This window comes from Sciurus vulgaris (genome assembly GCF_902686455.1).
Source record: "Sciurus vulgaris genome assembly, chromosome: 8".
In the NCBI taxonomy this organism is placed as follows: domain Eukaryota; kingdom Metazoa; phylum Chordata; class Mammalia; order Rodentia; family Sciuridae; genus Sciurus; species Sciurus vulgaris.
In genome coordinates, this window is record NC_136468.1 from 47,667,720 (window position 1) to 47,691,546 (window position 23,827).

The 23,827-nt window shown below is 37.0% G+C and overlaps 1 protein-coding gene across 5 annotated transcripts in view; it reads right to left on the minus strand.

Moving 5' to 3' along the window:
* DYNC1I1 (dynein cytoplasmic 1 intermediate chain 1) overlaps positions 1-23,827 on the minus strand; it is a 294,747-nt gene that overhangs the window by 247,690 nt on the left and 23,230 nt on the right. For 3 of the 5 annotated variants that reach the window (XM_079152251.1, XM_079152248.1, XM_079152249.1), the window contains exons 2-4: positions 17,021-17,137; positions 9,715-9,829; positions 6,903-7,044 (exon numbers count right to left, since the gene is read on the minus strand). In XM_079152251.1, coding sequence (XP_079008377.1) covers positions 6,903-7,044; positions 9,715-9,829; positions 17,021-17,128 — 365 coding nt within the window. In that variant the 5' untranslated portion in view covers positions 17,129-17,137. The remainder of the gene's footprint in view (positions 1-6,902; positions 7,045-9,714; positions 9,830-17,020; positions 17,138-23,827) is intronic. The other 2 variants (XM_079152252.1, XM_079152250.1) reach the window with 1 other exon arrangement.

A 23,827-nucleotide genomic window follows, 5' to 3' on the forward strand; every position in this document is an offset into this window, starting at 1 on the left:
GGAACTTGGTCTTACATGGTATGATGTCACCACACGGCTCCAGGAGAGTTTTCAGACTCACTTCCATACTAACAGAGGAAAGTTTATCTTTAAAATGTTCACCATAAGGGCTGGGGAGATAGCTCACCTGGTAGAGGGCTTGCCTCACAATCACAAGGCCCTGAGTTTGATCCCCAGTACCACAAAAAAAAAAAAGTTCACCATATTGCTGGTTTGTACTGAGAACAAAAGGAGGTCCAGCCATCTTTTCTACCAAGTGAACATAGCAAGTTGAGCCAATCCCTGGAGCAAATGCACTGGAAACCAACTTTGCATGTTCTTTCTTTACTAAGATGGAGAGATGAGTTGAAGGCAGGACACAGAACTCTCCTATGTTCCACTGATCCTCTGAACCCTTGTTCCACGTGTCTTCTCTGTCAAGTCACTAGCCACTAATCAGACAAGGAAAATGTTTAGAACCAATATGAGCATGGTACCAAACAGAAAACGTTTAGTGTCCTCCCCAAATATCTGATTTTTTAAATGTCATTTCCAAAAGTAAAACAGTGAATAAGACCATTTCAAAATCCATCACATCAATCTGTCACATTAATTAAAATGTCAAGTAAGAATGGTATTTAAATAATGAGTTAATGTTTTACTTCCCAGACCCAATTATTTCCTTCGTTAGGACTGGCAAAGATGTTGGTAAAGATTTGCTGATGTGAGAAATAAAATTGGAACTGTGCAACACACACTTACATCAGGCTCCTTTTAAAAAGGTTTTTTTTCTTCACTTACTATGTGAGACTCTTCCCTCTGTTGACTAACCCTGAGCCCTAACACAGGCTCCAATTTGGGCCATACTAAGCAACATAGGAAGTCCATCTGTGCTGGATTCAAAAGGAAATGTAGGACTCCATCTTCGGGTGAGGAAATGCTTTCCTCAAATCTTACACGGAGTCCTGCTGCCAAGGAACAGTTTCTCTAGAAGGATGCTCAGCCTCCCCTTGCTAAAACAGATGCTAACTTTGTTAGTATAACCGTGTGGGTATATATAGTACCTTCTGCCTGAAGACTAAATGATAAGAAATCAAAAATTTGGAACCAATCAGTAACTGTCCTACATAAAGAGAAAATACTATAGTGCAAAGTATGCCTTAATTTTCAAAGACAGTGATTTTTTAATTAACACTGAATCAGTTCATTCAGTCTTCCTTAAGTCCAATTAGCTGGGAGCATAATGCCAATTTCTGTTTACATAATAACAACTTGAAATTTTTGATAAAAAATCTAATAGTCTCATTCAATTTCCACATAGTCTTGCATTATTTTATTTTACTTTTTCACTGTTACAAATCACTCTCTAATCCCCTCCTTTTAGTTTCTATTCATCTATCTTGGAAGATGATGATGTTTTCACAAAAATTGGTCAGAAGTCCTTTGAGGTTTTCAGAGAATCCTGCAGAATCTGATTGTGGATAAAGATGAAAGTCCTGGTTTTCTGTTGGATATTAGGGCCACGTGACCTTGAGTATTTTCTTCTCCTGAGGACACCCATAAAAGAAAGTGGTGTCTACATGCAGCCAGCAAAAGTTACCCACAAACAACTTATTCAGGCGAATCTAATCTCCTTATTTGAATGTTCACCAGAGAAAGGCTGAACAAACGAACAAACATGAACTTTATATAAGTGTTCCGTCCACAACAACTATATTAACTCTACAGAGGCCTAATATTCTAATGAAAAAATTGGTCCTTTCATCCATGAATCCTCATCTGAGTGAGGCTGAAAGCCTAAATGTCCTCTACTGCTTTTCCTTGGTATCTGTGTGTCCACATTAAGTGCTTCAGAAGACATCTGTCTACTTGCTCATTTGAAGTTCCCTGAGGAGGAATCTCACCTCACTAGAGAAATCCTATGGATATAAGGATTTTTAGCTAACACATGCTGATAATTGGGAGGATAGGCATAAATGGTAAAAACCATGGGACTGGGTTAGAGGCAACTGGTGAAAACTGAAGATGGTGTTATAGATCAATTGAGTACATATACATTGAAACCAAAATAGAGATATTTGACTAGAAATGCAGGTTAATAGTTTGCACAGTCAGATGCCACTTATTATATATATGATGATATAAAGATTATATGAAAGAATATATGGTTTGGTGTTAAGAGTGCTCATCTCTGATGGTAGGAATAGGATGCTTTTATGTTCTTTGACTCATATTTTCTCATTGTATGAAATATATAAGTATTGTTTCAGTAATAGTAAGATTATTAGAAATAAAATATTGGGGGCTTGAATGTTTCTATGGGAAATAGATCTTAATGATAGTGTTAGAACTACAGATGGTCAAAAGAACAAAGTAGAAATTAGTTTTATTACCACAACCATAACACTTTTTTTTTTTTTTTTTTTTTGTTTCAGTGATCAAAGCCAGGGGCTCTTAATCACTGAGTACATCTCCAACGCTTTTTATTTTTTTATTTGAAGACAGAGTCTTACTAAGTCATTTAAGGCCTTGCTAAGTTGCTGAGACTGGCTTTTGAACTTGTGATGCTCCTTCCTCAGTCTCCCCAGTTGCTGGGATTACAGGCATGCGCCACTGTGCCTAGTCCCATGCCACTTCTTATCAAAAGCAAATATCAAAAATCTCCCCTTTTGACTTTTTAGATAAGAGGAGATTGATTGCATAGTCTGCTATCACATTGAGAGATGCTTATCTTTAAAGCAATTTTGAAAGTTTTCCTCTATGAATCAGGTTTGAGACATAGTGAAGCCTATGTCTTAGTGTCCAGGCAAACTTTAGGAGGTCAATAAGCTTTCCTAGGTTTCTTCAGTCTGTATGGCTGAGAACCCTAGAGGAGACCCAACCAAAGAAGAGAAGAGTCCTGGTACAAAGTCCCTTGTGTGCCATACATGTAAAGGAAAGAATAAACATGAGCTCAGTGATCATCATTTAGATAGACTTATTTCTGGTTGAATATCTGAATGTTTGCAACTAAAGGCAGGGCAACCCTGAAAGTGATATCTAGGGACACAGACTATAAGCTGTCCTTGGCCTGATCCTTCAATATTTTTGCATAATTACTGGAATGACAATATAGGGATGCTTATCAAATTTGTAAATGACACTGACATGTTCCATGAGAAAAATCTAAAAAAGATTTCCTTCCATTGGGAAAATGGCTAAATTATAGTATCTTTTAAAAACCCATGCTACTACTAATAGTAATAGCTAAAACTCACATAAACTTGCTGCATACCATGCTTCCAAGCATTTTTCTGGCATTAATTTGTTTGATTCTCACAATAACTTTATGTGGTGGGTCATGGATCATTTATATCAATTATTAGTGGAGACAACCTGGGGCAGAGGCATAAATTAGGGAAACTCAAATCAGATTGCCTAAATTAAAACCTAATGCTGTAACTATGCTCTGTGTGAACTTGAGAATATTACTAATTCTCTCTGTGCTTCCCTGACCACATCTATAAAAGAGTAGGATGATAATTCAACATTCAATAAACATTTATCAGATGGCTACTATATGGATACAATTTCTAACATCACTTAGTGTCTAGTCTCCAGGAATTCCTCGTTTCCCAAGGAAGAGATATGGATTCAGTGAAACAGAAGCCATTATTCTTCAAGGGCTATAGAGTGCCAATCCTTCATTCTTGTGCACAAAAATATGGGCTGTTGGTCTCAGAGTACTATTCTTTATCATACTGAGAAACCATATTTCTATTCCTAGATTGCTGTTTTAAAATATAGGAATAGGTGTTTACATTTCTTGGGAATCAAGCAAGTATATATTACAATGGTTACTTTTACCTTTTTCTATGTTGAATTATGATGACACACTTTCCTTTACTAAACTATTGCATTTTGAATCCATACCTATTAATCATAGCACAGAATCCTCTTTATATTGTATTGGATTCCAGTTGAATATAGTATATTAAGGGATCTTAAAATTTATGTTTATAAGTGCAACTTGCCTCCCAAATGTTTTATTAATAAAGTTCATTTTTTAAATCCAAAAACTTGTTCTTTGACCATTATGATTAACTGAGCAATGATTAATTGATTCTACCACAACTGATCAAGAGAAAGAGAAAAATACCACAAACACAAGTTGTAAAGGAGAAGTGGGTTATAAAGAAGCAGAAATTGCAAAACAAACTGTGACACTTAAAGTTTTAAATTTTCAAAAATTAAATCAGACTAGTATATTTAAAAAATATTAAACATTTCTACTCAAAACATTGACTCAAGTGCTCTTAAAGTCAATGAAAGGAACTTTTGTTATACTTTCTGTTTTTAAAGCACTATTTTAACCTTTTCTCTATAATAGGATACATGAAGCATGCCAATTTACAGATTAACTGGTCACAAGGATTATAAGAAGTGTATGCCAATTTTGGCTCTCCAAAGAAAATCTTAGTTTTAGTTTGAAGTGTTAGTGGGTGAATGACAGAATTTACGTGCAACTTTAGGTATAACCAGATGTGTTAATTTGATTTCTAAGTTGTCTTCTGAAAGATTTTCCTTTGTTTTAAGAGTCCACAGTCCAAACAAAGAAGTCAATTTTTGACTATAGAATTATATTCTTAGCTCTTTTCCAAGCTCTTTTCTTAGCCTCAGGTTTTATGAAGTGTTAAAGTTAATAGTAATTGTTTTCAAAGATGTTACTTCTACATAAAAAGGCATTCCAAGTGGAATTTTAAAACCAGGATATATTCTGCTGCAATTTAACTCTCGTATCTGTGTTATTAAAACAAAAACATAAATTTGAGTGGAATTCTTCTAAGTTCAAAACAAGGGCAAAGTTACTAAACTATTCCTAATGCATATTCCTCAAGGAAACTGTGCTCAGTTTTTTCTGAAAACTGTCATTTTCTTTCCAATGCCAAGTTTCTTGCAGTCCTGTGAAACCTGCACTTAGCAAGGGATTACTCATTGACTTCAAGTTACTCTTGCCAGAACTTTCTCGTAAAGAAATAAAGCTCACTGAGTTTGTGTGGGGTGCCTTCTTTCGAAATGATTTACTAAGTTAAAAAAAGACATCTTATAAGGAAGTAAACGATAATGAAGAGTGATGTTCTCTGAGAAGGAATATTGTAGTATCCCCAGAGTACTAACAGCATAGGTCAGTTTTCTCTAGAAAGTTTTCAAAAGAGCTCATCAACTGTGAAGTCAGTAATAGAATTTAATGCTGCCAACTTCACCCCTTGAAGCTAAGCAGTAATGACACCAAACGATCATTGTGGTAGAAACAGTCAAACTATGTTAAATTAATGATAGGCCAATGGACCCCCCTAAGGAATGTGATTATATTATGCAGCTCTTGAATAGATGTTAGATCTGATACAACTGTGTTATTATTACTTTTCCCCCCTCAAAGACCTTTTGAAGTGTTCAAGCAAAGATGACAGAAGACATATGCTGCCCTAGAATTGCAAAGGCAATATGCTAAATAAACCAGCTTTATGCCCCCGAGGACTACTTTCATTTTTCTCAAATGAAAGAAGTGTCTACTGGTTTTGAAAGACCCTATCAAAAAGAATATTCAAGTCTGAAGCACCACCAACAGGCAGATGTGGATGAAAGAATTATTGTCTTATATGTTGGTTTCTAAAAGAAAAAAAAAGCAAGTCTAATAATGCAGGGCAAGGCAAGAAGACTGGTGTCCTCCTGTCCATGATTTTGTCTACTAAATTGCGTAGGCCTCCATGCAAGTAAAGCACTTCAGAAGAATATGCTTATGATAATGCTTAGATGGAAAAGAAAATTCAAAACTTCCTAACTACTCTCCCTCATAACATGGTGACAAACATAGTCGGAGTAGACAAAGTTTAAAAGGTACATAGGTGAGCTAAAAGGCTGAGTTGGTTAGAAGAGTGCTACTGAGAATGGCTGCCTTCTTCTCTCTTTTTGAAGTTTGATTAAAGTATTTTATGATTTTTTTAAAAAATTAAGGGTCAAAGCCAGGGGTCACAAATTCAGAGCCCACAAGCCAAATCTGACCCATAACTGCTTTTAATAAAAGTCATTAACATTCGATGCTTAAAAAGACTAATGCATAAATTTCTAGGTTCTGGTGAAAACTGGAAGATGTGAAAAACTTGGGTCCATGTTTCCAGATGAGTACAACCACCTTGAGGGCCATCAGGAGGCCATCTGGCCTTACTTGCTACAGGCCTCACCCCACAACCCACTTATATTGCCTACCTATGGCACCTGCAAGTTTGAATCCTGGTAAAGGCAATTAGATTAACAGATTTATCATGACTGCATCCATATTAATGAAACTTCTTTTCTCTTTTTACATCTCTACCTTTCAAATATCCCTTGGATGGTCAAACTAGAGAACGTCTACAACCTCACTCAGAAGTTACATAATCTATGAGTATTAATGATGTAATAAAAGTTTGGCAACTGATTCATGAAACAGAAACAGCTAGCCCTTTTATCAACAACAATCACAATGACACTTTGGGGAATGAATTCTCAAATTAGTCAACTTTATTAAGCAAATTAACAAGATGTTTGAAAAATTAAATTTAGGGTTAACCAAAGTAGAATAATGAATAATGAAAAGCTGGCAATATATTCAATTTATCATTGGCCCTTTCCTGCTTCTTTAGTTCTAAAACTAATGGAATGTTTATGCTTGCTAAGCAAGACACATGGTCGTAAATTAGCCCACTCCCACTCCAAGAAGGATGATATATAAGCTTATCACTTCTAGTGTTCAAAATCATTGCTATGCCACTCAAACCAGCAGCCAGCATGAATTTAAACAAATGACCCAGCACACTTGAAGATGCATGCACATTGGACAGTGTGTAATAGTGCTGTTTTGTTCTCAGCCTCCCACCCTCGTCTTTTAAAGGTACAATTCTTACCTTGTTAATGGCCCCAGGTCGCCTGAGTCTTGGCTTCCAGCTTCACTGGGGGTGCTCACTGATTTCGAGGAGGGAGACATAGGGGTTGGGACTAAATAATGAAAATAACAGGTATCCCATGTTAAAAAATGCAGCGGCTGCACTGGTGAAGAGCAGTGTCAGACAAATCAAAACAAAGGGGCCCAAATTAAAGTGGTTGTATGGCCAGGAGAGATTGAGATGGGATAAGAAAAATAAAAAAGAAAAGAAAAGGAAAGAAAAGGAAGAAAGTCAAGTGAATTTTTCATATTTTGGAAATTAAAATCTGAAATGAATTTAGACAGAATTGACTTAGGGGATTCTGAGGCCATGTCCACCCTAAACAAAGTAAAATGGAGAATCAAAGAGCTCTCCAGATAATTCAATTCCAATATTCTTTCTAGTATGAACTATCCAGATAATTCCAATTCTTCATTTTATTTTGTTAGTATAGATAGATGTGACCTATTAAAAATAAAATGGGGTGTCTATAAAACTTTTTAAAAAGCATGAAATATGTGATCCTGAATAATTTTAAATGGCCAAGGAAAGTCAGAAAATCTGCCTTATGTCTGCATTTGGAGGGAAATGTATTGTTGGTGGCACATAAACTGCTCTGCCACGAGAGACAAAGTGACAGAGAGGAAGGGTAAATTTGAACCTGGTAATTTAAAAATCCTTTTCAAAACAAAGGAAAATGCCAGGCTGCTTTATTTTTATACTTAATTAGTAGTTTCATCCTATTGTACCATTTACTGCATTTGGGACATTTTTCCTTTGTTTCTGGCAGCCCTAAAAGGCACCGATAAAGGCCCAGAAGTCAACTGCTCCTCTGAAGACAGGAGTAAAAAGTTCAAGGATCAAGGTTGGCATGAGCTGAAAATCTGAGAGCAAGGATAATAAAGAGAGAATTAAAGGAAATGCAAATGTATTTTTCTTCTCCATCTTTCAGATACATGCCAAATGTCCTTCAGAGAGAAGTTGTACCAAATAGCCAAGATGGCTCCAGGCCAGATGATTCAATGGGTTCTTAACATCACACAAGCCAAAGAAGCCATATGGGCAGAAAGAAACTTCAATACAGAAATGTAGATTTCCATTTGGTTTCAATCATGTGCAATTTCCTTTTATTTATTTAATAGGGTAAAGGACTTAACTATTTTGTCTAAAACCTATAGCACAATGGCAGATCTGTCAAGAAGCTAGGAATTTTCATGTGGTTCCACAATTAATTCACCAATTACCCTCAATGCTAAGTTAGAGGGTAAGTCAGAGAGAAGGAAAAAAAAAAAAAAAAATTGAAAATGGGGTCTAGTCTTTGCCTGGCTCCTTAGCAGGGTTGTAGGAACAGTTGGAAGTTGGTTATGGTTTAAGGTTGTTTAAATGTTTTGTTCTTAAATTTTATTACTGGCTTTAACAAGATATGGGGAAAACAGGAGTCTACTACTACTGTGTCTAACCAGTGTTGACATAGCAACAGCATTTCAAAGACTATTTTGATGGTACACAATATAATTGATTGCAAAGTGTCCAATTATGTCACGTATCAGCTAAGTTCAAAGAAGTTTTGCCAGCTTCTCAAAGATGGTACATCAGTCAATAACTGCTAGGTTGACAGTCTTCCCAATCATAAAGAAGTAAGAAAAATAATCTAATTTTATTAGGCTTACATTTCATCATTGGACATATTATTTTAGTGCTACGAATTGAGATTAAGTAAAAATGCTTTTTAATAGTATTTTAGTTTTATGTGTATGCATTAAATTATACCCAGCAATACTTAGTAAATACATAGTTTTTTCTTATTCATATCATTAGAAGCATTTGCTGCATATGTATTATTTCTATTCTTATTTTAAGTTACTATGGAAATAAATGAAATTTTATTTTAATACAAAAGCCAGTGATGGAATTAAAAGAAGATAAATCATTTTAAATAGATCTGATATTGTATCTATTTCCAAGTATTATTTTAAAAGCTTTTTTCCCCTATATTGGATAGCATGTAGTTTTACAGACACCCTGGTATTACTCTTAAATGTATGAAAAATAAAAGAATAAAAGAAAAATAAAATAACTTATCACATGAAGGGTAAATAGGTAAGTGACAGAATAAGCACATGCACAGTTATCTTTAGCATAAGCAAAACAAACAGTTCAATATGCAGACCTTAGTGATAAGGAGTTCATGGACAAGCAACTAGGAATGAATGAGTTGGAGGAGGGCACCGTAGTGAGAATGCCAATTCGAAATGAAATCAAGATATACGAGAGAGTCAGAAAAATTTAAACTTGTTCATTAGCTACTAATCTGCCACCATTGTAAGTTCTCCTTCAGAATTCCCACTGATCTCTCTATTTTCATCGTGAAATAACTCTAATGCCTGCCATGGTTATAAATTTATAAGAGGATCACAGCATTTAGATAGGCAAAGAGAAGTTGGGATTCAGCCGTGGAAATGAAAAACAATTTAATAAAAATAATTCCAAGATGTCTTATATTTCCCAAGTGGCAACTCATTTAACAAGTGATAAAATCATCCACTAATCACACAATGGCAAAGTTCAGCCATATGATCCATCAATAAGCAGCAAATTGCTGCTGACTCTACAACCTTTCCTCCCATCTCCTTCCAGCCCCCTCAATTCCAAAAATGCATGCAACCTGAACCATAAGCCATAGTGTTACTTAAAAATAAAAACAATACAACTAAAGACATAAACGAATAGTAAATGTTGGACATGGTATAGCCTACTCAAGTTCAATTTGAGGAATAGTAGCACTTTTAAGTACCTAGAGGGGGCTCCGGTGATATACCAATGCTTTGGAGCAAAGCCTCTGTCTCCCGTCGTTTGCGATCCAGATCAGAGTCATCTTGAACAGGTTCTTTCTTCTGCTGCATATCTGCCTAAAAAGTGTGGATGTTGGTAAGGAAAGTTAAAAACAACCAAATGTATACTTTTCCTGGCTGTAACAGAAAGTGGTAGATGCACAGCAGTGAAGCCAGGCAAAAGCCTTAATAGATACACTCAAATGTATGATGAGAAAACACCACAACTGCTCATTTAATAATTACTGACCTACTGCTCTCTCTTGATTGAAGGTTTTCTCCCATCTCTATCACATGGCATCAAAGTTTTTGGAAGAAACCATCAAAGTAAACTATTTCTCACTGGGACTATGAATTTTTCAAAAAGAATTCTGTATGTTGTTTAGACCTCCTTGTCCCTCCTGGGACATCAGTTCTTTATGAGTATATATTGTAGTATTCATGCCCCTGTTTGGGGATTGTGAAAACAAGAATTATTGGAATTTAGATGAAAAGTAAAATTATTTATGAAAATCTATAGCTGTACAATACACTATTTGCACTGGTAGTATAGGCTGTTCATGGTTTCAATTAAAGTGGGCTAAACTGTCTTCAAGCAATACAGATTTAACAATACAGTAGTACTATAAATCTTGTTAGTCGATTCTGATTTTTTAGGATTCTTTTAGACATGTTAACTTAAAGAAGAAAATTATGTAAAAAACACAGTGCAAAAAATCACTTAGGAATTCCTTTCATGAATTCTGCCTGAAACACATTACATGTGGGCATCCCAAAATCAGATCATATCCCCAGTTTGTGTTTTTACAAAATCATGACAAATTAAAATGCAAGTTAGTGAAGATCAACAGAAGTTTTCTGGGAGAAATTTTAATATTCCAGGTCTTTCCTCCTTTTCATACCACAACTATTACTCCAGAGGCAGTATTCCCCCAATCGGCAACAAGAGAACATTGATGTGTACAACCTCACTAGAAAGCTTTGTAAGCTTACAGGAGTGAAGCCATTTTCAAGATTTTCAGAAACCAACTATCCAGTTACCCTACTCCAGGGCAAGTTGGGCACCCTAACAGGTACGTTACCTCCTCCAGACATACGAAGCATAATTCATGTCTTGGCATCTGAAGTAGAAAGAATTCAAGCAACTTTTGACTTATCCCCAGTTGGTAACCTACACCCTGATTATAAGCCAAATGCAGCTTTGGCTCTGGGCCCAACCCTTCTGTTATTCACTTTGGGCTTAAAATGCACACATAGTTTTTAAGTCTGTCATTAGAGAGAAAACTGTCATTGTGTAGGCCAATAACTGCTAAAGAGAGTACCAGAGAATTTTAGCCCTCTCAAGTAAACCCAGATTCTGAAATGGCACTTTAATCTCTACCAGTAAAGACATGAAAGTTCATTTATTTTCCAAATGAAACATTTAAACTACTGAAGCAGTTCCAAAGTTTATGTGTACCACACAGAGGCAGAGACAAAGCTGAGAGAGGATGCTGCAGAATGAGGATCTCTATCCACATTCGTCATAAAGTCAAAAGGTGGGAAGAAGAAAAAGGGAAATAAAAGAAAAGGGAATTACCATAGCAGTTACTGAAATACGAATGAAAATTGAAATTTGTCTTCAGAATCTAGTGTAGAATAGTGTGATGTTACAGCGAAGAGTTAAGCCATAACAGAACTGTCAGCTTTACTGAGAGCAGATACTTGATTGCTTTGTTCACTACAATACGCTCACATATAGATCAGGGCCTGGCACATAGGAGATACTGAATAAAGATGTGCTGAATGAATGGATCAGTATCTGTCTTTGGTAGTATTGTTTTAACAATTATAGAAGTCTTAGATCTAAACACAATTTAGGGCCAATTTCCATCAACTATACCCCCATTCAGGAACCTCTTTTACAACACTAGACCAATACGCCTAGATATCTAAAGACCCAGCACTCACAAGAAACCCACTTCCATGTGCTAGCAACAAAGATACCTTTAATTTTCTCCTCATTCTTTCAACAAAAAATTTATTGAAGGACAAGAGTATCAGTAGAAATGAAACTGAGAAGTTCTAACACAGTTTACATAGAGCACAAAGAAAAAAATTTGCCTAATATTTTCCTTCTGAACAAACATAGGGCATATCATTCAAAACTTTCTGTCCTAGATATCCTGCACAGAAAGGCACAGGATCTATTTTTGGGCTTTTGAGATTTATTCTAATTTTAACCAGTAGCTTCAAGAAGCACAGTGGAGGGTAAATCACATGTCAACATGTGTAACCTCATGTTGTGCAAAAACAATACCCCTGAGCTCCACTTCCAAAATGTCACTTCCATGGCACAAGAGCCTCTGCAACTCGTTCTCCACTTCTGACCTTTGAAATTCTTTAGGAAATAAGCAATATAATGACATATATTAATAAGGATAAACATTCATCTAGATATACAGAAGCATAGGAAAGTTATTAAGACTCAACCTTGAAAAATGCAAATAGTTGACAGGGGCTTTTTGTAAATAAAGATTGTTACCAGTTAGCAACTTAAAATAAAATGTTACTTTCATCTAAGACAACCTTAAGGAATGCCCTAATCATGAATTTTTATTTTTCCCATATAAATACTACAGAATCCTATCATTTTAATGACTCAATAAGGAGTGATTCTGTAGCACTAGTAATTAAAAATCTGCAAGGTGCCTTTCTTAGCAAGTAAAATTTCTATTTGTGTGGCATAATCACAGCTGAGACCCAGAGAAGACAATCAAAGAAAGAAAATTTGCCAGCTGAGAATTATCTATCTATCACTTTTCAAAGACAGTTCCACATTTATTAGAGGGACAAGTGAGGACAGGTCAGGAAAGTCATATTCATCCTACCTTCTAGCAATTCGGTTTAAGGCCAAAGACAGGGTGAAATTTCAGGGTAGCTGCCCTTAAACTCACCTCACTGGCATGAGAGGCAATTTTTCATGAAGTGGGCCTGTGTCTTATATGGTGGTCACTATATTTATTTTAAAAATCAGATTTCATCCATAATACCACAGCCAAAGAAAGCAGCACATCCAAAGGAGCAGAATGGCAATTTTATATATGTACACAGTTTTCTGGGTTCTGTGGAGATAATCAACTTGGGGTGGTCCTGACTCACTGAGTTTTCAAAGTCATAGCAAAAAAGTCAGTCAGTTTAGCATTAAAGAACATTTTATTTCTTTTTAATTTTGAATTTATTTGTTTAATTTGATAAGCCAAGAGAATGTTTTTATAAACTTATAAGCTTACAGCTGCCTTTCTACAAACAACACAAAAATTGGCACATTTTAAACTTAGAAGTCAGTGACAGCATCCAGTTGATGAAGCATTATATAAACTCAGGATTAGAAGCTTCCAAAGAAATCTGAATCTGCAGAATGAAACAGCAGATACTTGGAAAGGATGTTTGGGGCCAGCCTCTCCAGACATGCCCAAACTAGTTTTTGTTTATTATTCACTTGTTATTCATTACATAACATTTTGCTGAAGGTCTATAATGTGGCAAAGCTTATGCTGTTCAATGGTTAAAAACAACAACTACAAAACAAAACTGTCGTACAGACCTGCCCTCCCAAACCTGCCATCTAGAAAGACAATTGAAGAAGCAAATGTACAACTTTGTGCTAAATGGTTTGATAAGGCCAGGGGTAGAGCACAGATCTAACCTCCTGATGGGCGGATAAAGGTGTCAGCATGAGCTTTCTGGAGAAAGTGACGTTAGAGATGATAACAAAAAGACATGTAGTTAATAGCCAGGTGAAGGACAATAGGAAGAAAGAGAAGACTATGAAAGCAGAGGAAAGAGAATTTTAAAAACTTTTATTTTAATATAATTATTAATACATACTAATTATACAAATTAAGATGATTCACTGTGATATTTCTATGCACACATGCATCATGTCTTGATTCTTTCCCATCTTCTCTACTTCTACTCTCTCCCCCAATCCCCAATCTCCTTCCCAGTCCCCTTTAGTTGAGAAAAGAGAGTTTATAAACTTCCCATCAATAGAGAATATTGTCCAGAAAAGAATATGTAAGCAGATTGAGTATCCCAATCTGAAATCCAAAACGCTCCAAATTCCCACACTTTCTGTGAAAACTTGATGCCGCAAGTGGAAAAATCTCACACAATGAAATTTTGTTTGTGCACAAAATTATTTAAAATAATGTGTAAATTACCTGTATGGTTATGTATGTAAGGTATATACAAAATGTAAATGAATTTCAATGTGTAGACTTGGGTCTCACCCCCAACACATTTCACTGTGTATATGTAAGTATTTCAAAATCTTAAAAACCCCAAATCTCAAGTATTTCAGATAAGAGACACTCAACCTGTAGCTGAATGTGGCTGGAATGTGGATTTAGAGGAGTAAAGAAATGGGTGAAAAAAGAGTCCTATTCTGTCTAGAACCTCACAGTAAATTGGGGAGGGGTTGGTGAAAGAACTACCTAAGGTTTCCGCTTTGGACACCTGGCTGGATGAAGGCGTCCTTCATGAACTAGAAGTGAAGGGGGACTACTTCTAAGACTTAGACCTTATTTTCTTAATTGAAAAAAAAAGAAGAGTTCAGGATAGAGTACTTCCAGGTTTTTCTATATACAAAATACTATAATCCCATGAAACTAGGGTCTAGAATTACAGGATTCTTCTAAGAGTGGGGCATTTTTAAACACCTTGCCAGCAGTGATGCTGAGCAGTGTGTACACATCCATTCTGCAGCATCCCAGCCACTGACTCTGCTTGCTGGTCTCAGAAACAGGAGGAGAGTTGTTTCTTACTGACCTGTTTCCCTGCATCATTCACTGCTTTGTTGTATCTTCGTGAATCTGCACAGAACTCTGGGAGAAAAGTACCACTCTTTTCTTCAATGTATAGAAGAGGAAATAGACTCAGAGAAGCCCTCACTAAAGACATTCTATGAAGAGCCAAGTTGCTCAGTCAAGTTCACGTTTAAAAAAAAAGAAAGAAAATAAGAAACAAAACAAACAAACAAAAAAGCCCTCTGTGCATAACCACTAGGCATTACTGCCCTCTGTCTGATTACATGATTACATTGGCCACATAAAACAAACCAAGTCAGCACAGTTTGTGAAAGATGCTTAAATTGAATGGAGGAGAGATCTTTTTGAGGAGAGAGAGACTATGGAGAAAAAAGAGTTATAGCCGGGATAGATCTTAAACATGATGTAGTCCAGTCATCACAAAATCTAGCCTTTACTTGGTTCTTTTGAAACAGCAACTGAGAATGGGAGAAGAGGACTCTGAATAACCATGTGACTCTGTGGAGCAGAGTTGAGTTAAAAATGGCCATAACGGCCCTTTCCACAGCTTAGAATTGAGGAAACTAAGACCTATGTGACTGTAAGTCCAGAACCAGATAGAGGTCAAGGTACGCCCCAGAGTCCAGGTGTTCCACACCCCCTACCACCTGCCACCCTGATCTCCCAGGATTCTTTTTGCAGTGTAAGAGGCTAAAACTCCATTAGGCAAAACTTCATGGTGTGGAAGCAAAAAGGGTATCCAGCTTCTATCAGTCTGGTTTGCCTCTAATTTCCCCCAAAATGTGCAAAAGGAAAAAGATGAGGCAGACAGCATAATTTGGAACCAGATTTTCTATATCACATCGTGTTTTGGGGTAATTCTGTGAAATTCGAGTTGGATATTAGAATGTCAGCTTAAAAGGAAACCAGTTATTAGTAAAGGATAACAGGTGCTTTAAAACTACACTAAGTGTTGACGTTTGAAGGAAAGGAAACATAATCACTTAATGCCTTTTTTGGCTGCGCATGGAAATGAATAGCCATTCCTTGTCAATTCTCACCTCTATTTCACCCAAAAACTGCATACATAACAGCAAAGATCTCCAAGGGAAAACCATTATGCATGATGTCAAGGACAAATAAATGATCACATCAATCAAAGTGTAATGGTGTGGAGAGATGGGAGATGCCAGAGGGCTGAAATGCAACTGCAATTATGTTTTACTTTGTTGGAAAATAATAATTGTTTAAAATCTGTTACTTTGGTCTCACAGCCTTGGAGTATGAAACAACACTTATTTAGATTGCAAGACATTAAAATACTGTTTCTTTTTCCTTGAAGAAAAATGCAGGGAAGCAGTTCTGGGTTCAGTATACACAAGTGTATCCCACCGTACAATGTTTTCTCCGCAGGAGACTATGCAAGATTATCTTTGGCATCTGGTTTATGTAGGAAACCCGGGCTATTTCTACACTGCCACAATGAATTGGGGAATTAAAAATAAATGATTTCATGGATTGAAATAGTGATATGACAGCCAGGCATTGAACTGGGAGTTGGGAGTCTTTAATTCTGAATCTAGCAGCAGAATAGTTGCATTTTACCTCTGGGTCCTTCCTGCTTTGTTGATGTAAAGAGGGGCCTCGACAGGTCTCTAAAATTCCCTTCAGCTCTAACACTTAGTATGCTATATCCTATACTTACCCTATCCATTCTCTAACCTGCTTTCCCCTTAGCGGAACTTAGGATTCTTATCTACCATGAAAATACATACCATGTAGGGCCCAATGGAAATCCATCACAATCTTTTCTGTTTTTCTTCTAAAATATCTAAAATAGTCTTTCTGTTTTTTATTAGTACTGGGGATTGAATCCAGAGACTCTTTACCACTAAGCCATATCCCCAACCCTTCTTATTTTTCTTTTTGAGACTGGGTCTCACTAAGTTGCTTAGGGCCTTGCTAAGTTACTGAGGCTAGCCTCAAGTTTGCAATACTCCTACCTCAGCCTCCCAAATCACTGAGATTACAGGCATGTGCCGCCATGCCCAGATAAAATAGTTTTGCTAGTAGTTTTTTAAAATAATCTTGTCTTAAAACTGACACTTATTAAGCACTAAACTATACCTCAGATACTGCTAAGTGCTATTCAAGATTAATTCTCTTAATCCTCACAATCCCACAAAATAAATACACTATTGTTCTTAAGGATAGGAAAATGAGGTGCCGAAAGGTCAAAAAATGTCCAACAACAGAGATCCCAGACTACCTGTAGGGTTCTATTCAAGTTTGGGGTGAACATTGGGTTTCAGATAGCAATGACCTTATTCTCCTGAGGACGTAGATACCCACTTGTTTTATCCAGATATCAAAAAAGGATCCTTTGAAGGGGTCCTTTTTATCTATTTGACCAGTCCCTCAGAACCAAGTGATTTTCCTCTTACCACAAAACACCCACACCCCAACCTCCAGTATTTACCTCTTTCTTTTTCCTCTCCTCTTCCTTCCGTTTCTTCTCTTCTCTTATCTGTGCTAAGCGCTGCTTTTTGCGCTCAAGCTCAGCTTTTAAGTCACTTTTGTCAGACATGTTGGTTTCCTTGGAGAAAAAGGGGAGAAAAGTGAATATATAACTTTTCATGTTCTCATTGCGGAAATCATTCAAAAGGAAATGCAGCTGGAAAATGTGATTTGGGGGTAATAATAGGTCATATTACTTATCCTAGGTTGAAGAATCAAAAATATATTAAATTAAATCTGGTCTAACTCTACATAAATCTTCCCCTATTATGCAGACAAAAATGTCTGAAGAAATACAACATTATCATCTGGTCTGAAAAAGAAGAGCAAATTACTTCGAAATAGGCAACATGTCTCCTGTACAAGTTTCTTAACAAATAAACGAGAGGAAAGAATCCTAAAAAAGAATCATCATCATGACTTGCAATTTAGAATACTGGGGCAATCCATCCCCACACTGAGAACACAGGCGCCGTAAGTCCTGAGAGACCCGTCCTGCTCAAATTTCTATAGACTCCATAAATATTCCTCCACTGGGCCTGGGCACATGGAAATTTCATTTTGCCTAACATATGTATCAGGGAAGACAGCTGCTGAGGACCTAGCAAGTTAATTTTTTTTCTCTGTAAAATTCCTCCCGAACTTTCACAATTAATTTCGTGTCCATTACAACCCTAATTCTGTAAAACTTTCTTTTGCATACAGAATGCAATATTGCTTATTTTGGCACTTACCTTTTTCTTCATGTGTTTTGTGAATACATGAAAGGGAGGTAACACTGGGGCAAGTTCTTGGGAAAATTTATCCAAATGAGACTTAATTTGAATGTTAATTGTGATGCGGCTGCTGGTGGTGCTGGTACAAGAAATATTTTAAAACAAAATAAGTTTATCAATTATCAATAATTATATATTTGCTTTTTACATAATGGAAGTAAACAAGATGGAAACTCTGAGAAATGAAGAACATCCTCTGACCCAAATATCTCAAATAAAGAAAACAAAAACAGCAACTATAAATATCATGAGTATTCACTTGTACATTATTTGTATGCAACTATAATAAATGTATAATGTATTCCTCAGTAAATGCCAGAGTGATGGAAGGCAAAAAAAAAAAAAAAAGGTACCAAAGAACAGAACAATATGAGATGCTCAAACTTCCTGTCACCATCTTTGGAAGGTAATCATGAACCTGCAATCACTCTTAGACATGCTGTCAGATAGACACACAGCCAGGAAGTGTACTGTGTTCCTGTTGGACACATTTCTGCTCACAGTGTGATGGCAAAGACTTGCAAAATAACAATGATCACAATAATCAATCTCTGCCATTCATGATCACACCCTGTCTTAGTTTTTCAACAAACATTTGCTGAATATTTAATCTGTACTGGCCACGTTATAAGGTATAGGGATACAAAGACCGGCAACACCAGATTCTTCCTTTCAAGGAGTATTGAACTCAAATTCCTGGACTTGTAGTGTAACAGGGTAGGTGTCTGAGATATTGGCTTACTGATTACAGGGTGTCAGGTCCTTTGCACTCACTATCACATTTGTCACCACAATTCAAGTAGACTGGTACAATAAATGTCTTTTTCACAACTAAGATAAAGAAGGCTCAGCAAGACCTGTGACTACATGGCCAATATGTGGCAGAACCTATGTTGCAGCTGCATGTGCTCTGGTTACCAAACACTTCTAACCTCCATGGTGTAAGTTCAGAGGAAATGCAGAGCAAAATAATAATCAAGATCTGGGGGATCAGGCCAGGGTGAGGATTGAGGAACACATGGAATTTGAACTGGATGTTGTACAAGGTTGGGAACTAGCAAAGGAAGGTAAAAGTAAGATATGCAGAGGTCTGTGGAAGGGGGAAACCAGCAGGCTGAATGCAAGTGATACAGATGAATTCATATCAAGAAATATATAAACTATAGTTGCAAAAAATGAATGTGTGGAGACAAATGGCAAAGCCTGGGGGCGGGGGACAGAAAAGTGAGTTCTATTTGATTGAACAGGTGATGGGAAATCACAAAAGCTTTTTGAAAGGGAAGGTGACAAAATGGGAATGGAATTTGCTTAAGCCTATTCTTGCCCCTGCCTGCTTTACAGATAGGAGCAGAAACTAGAAATAATGCAAGTTGCTAGGAATCTGGTGCCAACACCTATTTCAGTCAACTGCACTTGTACAGGGATGGTATATGGTGGAGAGGCACCAAGTAGAGACGTGGACTGGAGATAGCACAGCCAAGGACCAAGCAATTCTTGGTAGTCTTTAAATGTGGAAGCAAAAGAGGAAGAATCAGTATCAATTTAACTTTGAGAGAGCAAGGAGGATGGCAGTGAAATCAAGAAGAGAAGGCAAAAAGAAACAGGTACTGTTAAAAAAAAACTTTTAACATGTCCAAATGAGACTTTTGGACAGAATGCACAGACAGAACAGTGCACTTGAGACTGGCAGTTGAACGGGGGCAGAAGCTATGGAATAAAGCTCACTGGAATCATCCACCTACAAAGGCCTGTTAAAATCTGAGTCACAGATTCAAAATCCTACAGAAGCCAGATAGATAGTGAAAGGAAGCAGAGTAGTGACAGAGGCCAGCAAGAGGAAGAGTCCTACCCAAAGGAGGCCACTCCACCCAGTTTCCACAGATGACCAACATGGAGGACCGTGGATTCAAACAGTTAGATCTTCTATCTTTTTTTCCCCCAAAGAAGCTACATAATTGATAAAAGTGAAGTTTATCAATAAAATACAGGTGGCAAATAATTTTTGAGACCAATGGGTAAAATTCCTGGCAGGAGCAAATTTGAACCGAATTACAAAAGCCATCTGAGAAGTTATATACACTCTTGTCCAATGGGTTCAAGCTAACTGATGTGGTTGAATTTTTTCTGCTGTCAAAAGTGGAATGTATACTTAAAAAATAAATCACTGTTAAAACAAGAACTGTGTCATTCTAAGGTGAAAATTCAACCAGTGAAAATTTCTCAGAAAAGTCAACGTTCCCCCTCCTCCATGTTTCCCCAATAATTATACACCTTTCCCCAGTCAGAAATGCCTGGCACAACTTCACCATTTGTTATGGTCATAAGGAACAAACCATTCTATAAAATATCCTGTATTTGTTGTGGTTTTCTTGCAAAGAACTTTAATCACAAGAGGAAGTAAGATATATCCTTGGTATATTTCTTCAAAGTACAAAGGCTTTCTTCAAATTTGATAAACATGCCAGACAATGGCTGATAATTTAAGTTGATGTTCTCAGTCATAGAGCTGATACTTTAAAAATTTAAAGAGAGAAAAAGAGAGTGAGAAAGAGAGGGAGAGGGAGAGAGAGAGAGATTAAGTAGACTTGTTTGAAAGCATACAAGTCCTTTTTAGAATGTCGTAGAACTACAGTGTTAAAAGACAAAGCAATGGAGGACCTTCCATTTATTGATTTTTGGATCTATTCCACAGTAGACACTTAGTATCAAGTTGTAGAATAAAAAATCTCAAGAGAATGCCTCCTAAAGGGTTTGGAAAGTACATGTTATAGTAAATTAATGAGCCTTTACACATAAGGAGATGGTTTCAATGGTGGCATTAAATGCAGTGTCAGCACTGAGCTCCACGGGCTTTCCCAGGGGGCTTGCCAGTCTGACCCACTAAATCTCCCTGCACATCAAACAAAGCAAATGGAGGAGCAAAGCATGAGGGACATGAGTTATAGAGATTCCTGTGGCTAATGTAGGTCATGGCAAAAGCAATTCCGATGTTCTCAGTCAAAGAAAAATAAAAGTCAGAGCTACCCACTGCTAATTATTGCTCACTTACTTCACACATACAAAAAGCTGGTCTCTTTCATTTACAGATGGTAGGGGGTCAAGTAGATAAATCAAGCCCACTTCTGAATGTAGGGCTCCTCCCTGCCTAATCATCCACATGTTCTCCCGTCCACCCACCAATGCACAGCTGGACTTTACCCAGGCTTAGGAACAATCACAGCTCAGCCTCATCCAGCTCCTTCCATTCTGAGGCTAGTTGACACACTGTTCTGTTTCCTGTCCAGCATCCCTCACTGCAGAGTCCCATATGCAGAATTCCTTTCCATTGGTTTCTTCCCTGCCTCCTTCTCTTTTGGCTTCATTACCAAATTCACACTTCTTATCTTTCTCCACCCCACCTCTTGGCTCTTGCTCTATGGCAAAACGTCCAGCTTTACTATAGCCAAACACAATTCCATCTCCCTCTCGTATTTATCTGTCCACCCAATTACACCCACTCCAAAAGAGTTATCTCAAAGTTCAGATCTGATATTCCATTTACTCTGGACGCCATAAGTGAACCCCCATATGTCCTAACGTTTCCAAATATCAACTCTCTGCCTCTGCTCTCCCTTTTGTCTCCTGGTTTGCCCTTTATCCCCAGCTCAGCGTTGTCACTCATCCTCCTGAATGTCTCAGCTCCCATAACTTTGGCTTCAACCCATCTCTGATCCCAGTGATCTGCCATTCTTTTGATCCCAATAAATGAGTCACTAAGTAAAAAGCTTGGAATCATACCTGGCAAATTTTAAACACCTAAGGAAAGTTGTTCTTCCTCTTTTGCCTCCTTCACCTTCTCTTATACTTCTTCCTCTCCTTTTTTGATTAGTTTTACTATTATTTTATCCCACAACTTCTTTACACCCTTATTTTATAACCTTGCCATCACTCAAAGTTCAATCTAATCACTCTGAAGGTGTTACTGTGAGAATTTCATTACAGGTATGAACCGTTACTGACTTAACAACAGCAGCACCTTCAGAGCAAGGAAAGCTTCGAGAGATTCTAAGGCATTTTCGAGTGAACAGAAAGACCTTCTCAATTCAATGGGTTACAGGTGGAATGCATGGGAGAAAAGAGTTGAGGCTCAAAGAAAAAAAAATTAAGAAATATTAAATGTAGTTATTTACCTTAACAGTAATACAATTCTTCCATTTTTTTCTGTGAACCTAAGAATTATTTAACAAGCTCTGCTGGACAGGCAGCCTCCTCTTTCTTACCCACTCCCCATGGAAGGTGGATATCAAGTTGCAATAGAGGAAGGAAGGGGAAGAAGAGAGAAGGAGGAAAACATGAGAGGATTGTGAACTGGGGAGGGAAGATGAAAAGCACTGGTCACTCCTTCTCCTGCCTCCCCACGTCCCTGATATTGCCCTCACAATCCTCATGTCCATGCATATCCATGCTGAAAGGTAAATTTCCAGCTTCTCTTGAACTCGATGAGAACTATCACCTTCCTTTCCATTTCTGCAGTTTTCCTTACGGTGGGTTTTATCCTATTTCGAACCAAGTGTCTAACAGAGGAGAAGCAGTGGGGTTGACTCTGTTTGCACAGCTGCTGGGTAACAGCTCCTCCCAAGGCTTAACTTTTGAACAATATAGATCTCTATTTCCTTTTGGTCGTCTACGTTGGCAGCAGTTGGAGATTCCATTTCTAATGCTGGCAGACACAAATGTATTTTTAAGCTTAAAGTCATAATCACGCGAGGTCAAAGTCATTGCCCAGCTGTTGCCAGACTCGTTGAAAAACTACCCAGAAATAAGTTCTCTTTTCCTGCCTGGAAGCCATTGCTCTTGTGAGCTCTTCACTATCAGATATTGAACTTTGCATCTGGCATTAGGTATGTGTAAGGAATTCAATCTTTCAGAGCCTCATCTCACCTACCTGCTCTCTTATAAAATACAGCTACTTCCTTCCACATGGATAGAATCCAAGGATGACATGGACAACTGCTAGCCCAGTTTTACAGGTGTATCTCAGTCAATACATGTAGACATCTCAGGAGGGAGTTGGTTAGTGAAAGATGTACAGGGGTTACTGCTAATTTTTAGTTATAAGTACACTACAAAAATAAATTTTTAAAAATAAAATCTCATAGTTGGACAATGCCCAGACCTGGACCATTTATGCCATGGAAGAACAGTTCTCATTTTAACCTCAGAATCCTGTTAAACTCTTAAAAATCAAAGACTTCTAAGAGCTTTTGTTTATATGGATTATATCCATATTAACCTTGTTAGCAATTAACACTGAGAACATTTAAATATAGATTCAATGATTAATGTTAAAACAATGAAAAACTTGTTAATTATTCACATAACATTTTTATGAAAAATAACTATGTCATCCAAGACAAAAAAAAAGTTAAAGAATAGTATAATTCTTTTACATTTTCCGAATCTTCTTAATATCTTGGTATGACAGAAGTCAACTGGGTTCTCATAGCTGCTTCTGCAATCTGCTGTGATTTGCTATTTTAGTTGAAGTATGTGAAGAAAATCTGGCCTCACATAGAAATATAGTTTGAAAGCAGAGGAGTATTTTAGTATCTTCTTCAGGTAATTATGGATTTTCTTTGATTTTACATCAGAAGTTGACAAACAGCAGTTTCTTAAAGGCCAGTTGCAATGTGAATATGAACCCACATCAATCAATGAATTTTTCGTACTGTTACTTTAAGACCCATTGGTCTACCTTAAATATTGAATGGCTCTTTCATCCACATATGATTTTCAAATGTCATGCAGTGGTTATTTGGGGGAAAATCAGTAATTGGAAAATACTGAATTATGCAGCCCTTCCACATGTGGACAAGTTTCTTTATAAAACATCTGAAAATCGAGTTTGGTAATATCACAACCAATCTCCTCAGAAAAGCCTATAGGTATTGTAATGTTCTCAAACTTATATCAGTAGCTCATAAAATTTTTCTAATTTTACTCAAGAACTCAAA